The sequence below is a fragment of the Triticum aestivum genome, chromosome 4B (assembly GCF_018294505.1).
Source record: "Triticum aestivum cultivar Chinese Spring chromosome 4B, IWGSC CS RefSeq v2.1, whole genome shotgun sequence".
Taxonomy (NCBI): domain Eukaryota; kingdom Viridiplantae; phylum Streptophyta; class Magnoliopsida; order Poales; family Poaceae; genus Triticum; species Triticum aestivum.
Genome location: NC_057804.1, coordinates 460,162,071 through 460,167,908, shown reverse-complemented (window position 1 = coordinate 460,167,908; position 5,838 = coordinate 460,162,071). Strand labels below are relative to the sequence as shown.

At 52.6% G+C, this 5,838-nt stretch overlaps 1 protein-coding gene across 1 annotated transcript; it reads left to right on the top strand.

The window, feature by feature from the left end:
• The first annotated feature begins 4,046 nt into the window (after nt 1-4,046).
• Nucleotides 4,047-5,613, top strand: LOC123092708 (probable carboxylesterase 17). Its single transcript, XM_044514527.1, has one exon. It carries the CDS (start codon nt 4,213-4,215, stop codon nt 5,287-5,289), a length of 1,077 nt encoding a protein of 358 aa, XP_044370462.1. The 5' UTR covers nt 4,047-4,212; the 3' UTR covers nt 5,290-5,613.
• Nucleotides 5,614-5,838: the final 225 nt, after the last annotated feature.

Genomic DNA, 5,838 nt, shown 5'->3' with positions numbered 1-5,838 from the left:
AAGGTGCATTCCAAGGGTTTCATTATCACCGCCTTCTCCACATCCACCTTCTGGTCATTGATCATGTAGAGTATGGTGCATAGGGTCTCGTCGGTCTGTGAAGACATGTTTGTGGTGTAAGACATCTGAAGGTAACAAAAACAAAAGATTATAGATATGGTGGTGCGACGTGTAATTACCGTGAGGGCGTCGAGGTCAGCCAAAGTCGAAGGCCCGCCTAGCACGCCAGAGACAGAGAACGGGCTGTTTTGAGCGGCTGCGGGAGCAGGTACGCTTGCGAGAGCAGGTGATGGTGCGATGTTCACCGAGTTGCTCCCAGCCCCTTCTCCGCCACCATGTCCGGCCTCTTCCCCATCGCCATTATTGGTCATCTCCTTGTCTGGCCCCATGTCGTAATTGGCTGCCCCGCCGGCGTCCTCCTCATCATCATCTTCACTTATCCATCGAGTATAGCCATCCATGAAACTAGTCATGTGCAGGCAAGGGCGAAGCTTCATGAGGGCAGAATTGGGCCATGGCCCGCCGAGGATTCCCTATTTTTTTATACCTATGTTGCTTGATATCTCACAAAGCCCAGTCCACCGCAAGGACCAAGAGATAAAGCACCATCAAGGTCTACCCAAGCCTCAAAATGTCTCGAGCGAGCACACAGTAGGAGCAACAGCTGGCGACATCTTGCTTAGGCAGCGTCGCTGAGCCAGCCGCAGCCCCTCCGTGTGACCTCTTCTGTGATTTTTTTTCATTTAGTGTATAAACAAGATTGCCTTATAAAATAAAAGATGGGTATCTTGTGACTAACTTATTTGTTAACATAGAGACGAGTTTTACCGACAACAACATGTACTTAGTACTGACTAACGCCTAAGATATTTGTGCTTTTCTACAGCCTGACCCGCCCAGGTTTTTTTTGAATCTCCACCACTGTGAGCAGGTGCGACTTCAAACGACCATCCTCATTTGGGTCAAGGAAGACTCCTCCTTTTCATCTTCAACACGGACATACATTCTCTATCCGGTTATTTTCATACATGTCCTACACCGCCAATCTCAACCATCTTTCCACTCACCATCATGACCGCGTGCGCGGTAATAATAAGCAAAATGATTATGAAAACACATGCATACATCTAAGTCATACAAAAATGCAACATGACCTCCCCTTAGAATAGGACATATAGAGTTTGCCCGAAATTCACCGAAATGGGAATAAATCAACATTTCAGCAAAACATAGGCAACTCACGCACAATTCGGCGGCAACTCATGACACATTCACAATTTCCATCATATCGCCTGATTATGACATATCTCGCGTGCGCGCGCGCACACACACACACACACACACATTTCCAGTCTTCCAAAGCATAAATTTTTACTCACCTATCTTGAGATAGATCGAGCACGGCGATGAGGTCGGTGTCGCCACACACCTAGCTAGTGATCGAAAGTGGACAAAAATTACTTCTTTACATGGATAGATCTACTTAGGAAGGTAGATATGCCACTTCATTAAATGGGTAGATCTACCTAGCTAGTTGGGGAAGGAGATGGCTCTAACTAGTGGAGGGGGAAGGAAAAGTGAGGGGTTTGCATTAATGGAGGTGGTGTAGTTAGCTAGGGGCATTAAAGAGAAAGAAAGAGAGGTAGGAGAAGAAAGAGATAGAGTAATGGGGGGAGAAGCAAGTGAGGAAGAAGCAAAGTGAGGAAGAGAGGAGGGGGAGGAAGGGGAGGGAGAGAGATGGAAAAGCTGACTACTGCGCCTTAGCAGCAGCGCGGGCCAGTAGACGGCGTTATTGCTAAGACTTTAGCAGTAGAGCGTGCCTGCAGGCCGTGCTGCTGCTAAGTGGGGCCCGCCATGTGACACAGTACAACTTTACTAGCAGCGGTGGATCTTCAACATGCGCTACTGCTAATGTTTTAGTAGTAGCGCGTTTCCTGCCAGTCGTGCTGCTACTACACATAGCCTGGTGGCTAAGGCGTGGATCACATAGCAGTAGCGCATCTTGGCCTAACGGCGCTACTCCTAAAGTTATATCAGTAGCGCCCCTGTTAAACCGGCACTACTGTAAAGTAGCAGTAGCGCATTCCAAAAAGTCGCACTACTGATAAGCCTCCACATATAAGCTTTCTCCTAGTAGTGGTGCTTGACCCCTCGGCTTGGGTTATCAAGAACATCAACAAATGGGTGCAGTCTTTATTCTGGGAAGTGAAGGACAAGATTAACGGCGGAGAATGTCTCGTTGCCTGGTATACCATTTGTTGTCTGACTTGAGGTCTCAGCATTAAAACATGAGCTTACAAGTGCTCGCGCTACGCGTACATTGGGAGTGGCTGAGAAGATCTTACCCGGATAGGCCATGGTAAGGACTACACATGATGGTGGACGAGCAAGCTTGAGGAGTTTTTGATAGCCTTGTCAAGATCACAATGGGAGAAGGATCGAAAGTGCTATTTTGGAAAGACCGTTGGATTCATGGAGTAGCTATCGCGGACATTACCCCTATGCTCCTACAGTTTGTTAGTACCAGAAACCATAACAGGAGAACTATCCAGCACGCGCTCATCGATAATGCATGGACGGATGATGTCCAGAGCGAGCTTTCCTTCATGGGCCACATGCAAGTCTACCAGCTCTGCCAAGCCATCGCCATGGCGGAGAGGGACATCGTGGTGCCGGACCCTTTTGATTGGCCTTGTGATGCGTCTGGGAAATACACTGCTAGTTCGGCATACAAGAGACTTTGCATGGGGCACATTCAGTTCACCACAACCGGCTGCATTTGGCAAAGTTGGGCTCCACTAAAATGCAAGATTTTCACGTGGTTGGCCAACTAGTATCATCTTTGGAAGTCCGGTCGTCATGCTCGTCATGGATTACGAGATGCCCCATCGCCTTGCTACACTTGACCATATCTTGGCCCTCTGCGGTTACGCAAGAGAAGTGTGGCATTCATGCTTTCATGCGCTGAGAATCAACATCCAAGCTCCATCCACGAAAGTAACATTCATAGACTGGTGGCTACACCAACGATTGTGTTTCAACAGGAAGATGTGAAGAGGGTTCGACTCCGTAACCATAGAAATTGCTTGGGCTCTTTGGAAAAAACGTAATGCAAGTGTGTTCAACAACACCTCGAGACATAAAACGGCGCCACAACTCAAGACAGAAATACTTGACGAGATTGATGAGTGGAAGAAGGCAGGTCTGGGCGGCGTTGGTGCTTTAGAGCCTTCCGTGAGATAGTAGTCTTCATGTATCTAGGGTATAGGCGTGGGTGTGTTGGCTACCCTACGAGATGTTTGCATCCGTTAAGGCTTTTGTACATAACTTTCTACCTTCTATAAAAATAAGGTACGCCATTTGCGAACTCTCGGAAAAAGGAAGAAGAGTGTAGAGGGACGAGGCGTTTCTGCTTCCGGGCTCAGTTGCACCCGGGCTGGCGAAAAAAATCAAAACAAATACTAAAATATTAATAAAATCCATTTTTTGTGTGGTAGAAATTTAATGCGTGAGGTCTGCTCCAAATTTCAACTCACTTGGACATCTGAGTAGCCCTCGACAAAAAAGACAAATCGGATTGAAACAATGTGTGAACAGTAAACTTTTTTACGGACCCCGATTTGTTTTTGTTTTTTTGCCGAGAACTGCTAAAATGTTCAAATGAGTTGAAATTTAAAACAGACCTCACACATTAAATTATCTACCTAAAAAGGAGGATTTTTTTGAATTTTTTTAGTATTTATTTTGATTTTGTTTTTGACCGGCAACACATGAGTCTGAGCATCGAGTTGGATTTCCGAGTGTAGAGGCTGGAACACGACTAGCTGATAGACAGCGTACAAAAGACCGAAGCGTCCCAAGTGTTCCTACACGGTGGACTTTTGCAGGGGTCGCTCACGAATGGATCATTTCACACACTTCGCCGTGTGCGCGAATCACCGTACCCACCACCACCCCACTTGGCGAGTCCACTCGATCGCTCGGCAGCCAAAGCCAGCCCGACACCTGTCCCACCGCCCCCTCCCGGCTATAAAACCCGGCCACCGGCCAAGCTCCCCGGACAACGCTGCATAATTGTGTCCGCCGCCGGCTCCCGGGACACCACACAGCGCACAGACAACACAAGTCCTAGCACTCTCGTTGTCTCGCACCTGCCTGCCGGCTGCGCCGCTCGCGATCGAGCTAGGCCGACGCGCGCGCGAGGGCTTTTGCATGATAAGGAGGAGGATGGGGGCACTGCACGTCGGCGAGCCGCGGGTCAGCTTCCAGCAGCAGGTCGGCAAGAACGGCGGGGGCCACGGCGCCGTCGTGGAGGAGATACATGGGCTCATCCGCGTGTACAAGGACGGGCACGTGGAGCGCCTCCCGGCGATCCCCGACGTGCCCTGCACGTGGGGCTCGACGGCAGCCGCGAGCGGCGTCCTCGCGCGCGACGTGGCGGTCGACCGCGCCACGGGGGTGTGGGCGCGCCTGTACGCGCCGGCCTCCGCGGCGGGGAAGGTTCCCGTGGTGGTGTACTTCCACGGCGGCGGGTTCAGCGTCGGCTCCGCCGCGTGGAGCTGCTACCACGAGTTCGTCGCCCAGCTCCCCGCGCGGGCGGGCTGCGCCGTGATGTCCGTCGACTACCGCCTCGCGCCGGAGAACCGCCTGCCCGCCGCGTTCGACGACGGGCTCACGGCGCTGCGGTGGCTGCGGCAGCAGGCGAGCAGAAACACCGCCTCCGACGAGGTCTCGTGGTGGCGCAGCCGGTGCAGGTTCGACCGCGTGTTCCTCATGGGCGACAGCGCGGGCGCCGCCATCGCGTTCCACGTCGCGGCGCGGGTCGGGCAGGGCCAGCTGGGCGCTCTGGCCCCGCTCTCGGTCAAGGGGGCCGTACTGATCCAGCCCTTCTTCGGCGGGGAGGCCCGCACGGCGTCGGAGAAGAGCATGCCGCAGCCGCCAGGGTCGGCGCTGAACCTCTCCACCTCCGACAGCTACTGGCGCATGGCGCTACCGGCCGGGGCCAGCCGCGACCACCCCTGGTGCAACCCCTTGGCCCGCGGCGCGCCCCGGCTGGAGACGCTGGCGCTGCCGCCCGTGCTGGTGTGCATCTCCGAGGCGGACATCCTGCGCGACCGGAACCTGGAGCTGTGCAGGGCGCTGCGCAAGGCCGGCAAGAGCGTGGAGCAGGCGACGTACGGCGGCGTGGGGCACGCCTTCCAGGTGCTCCACAACTGCCACCTGTCCCAGCCGCGCACGCAGGAGATGCTCGCGCACATCCGGGCCTTCGTCGGCGCCAGGTCCAGCTGACAGACACACACTCGTCCGCCGTGTCATGTCAGTGTCACCCGTCGATTATAATTACTTAATCCAGTCTAATCCACTACCAGTTCCAGGCTTTCAGAGTAGATACCGTGTAAGCAGTAGTAACTTGTGGTACTCGCCCAAGTGAAGGAAAAGACAAGAAAAGGGTCCAATGCCGAACTTGGATTGTTGTAGCTAGTGCTGTCGGAAAGCAAAAGTGTAGCGGAAAAATAATACTCCTACCACTACCACTACCACTCCATGTATGTACATCGTGTTGTTCATTGTATCCTTGCTTACAAAGGCGGATCAATATATATATTACTACTACTGCTTGTGTAGTTGTGTTGTTTAAATACTAACTCGGCTGATGGTGTTTGCATGATCAAGGAAACCCGAAAAGGCCCCGGGAACAAATCATTGTCTGCTTGTCTGGTGCTTTGCACTTTGCACCATCCCTTCTTTTCTATGTTTCCCGTCGCTGCTTTGGGAAGGTTCAGGCTTGCTTGCTCGATGATGGAGCCCGGGACTTGTCTAAGCGCAATCATCAGTCGG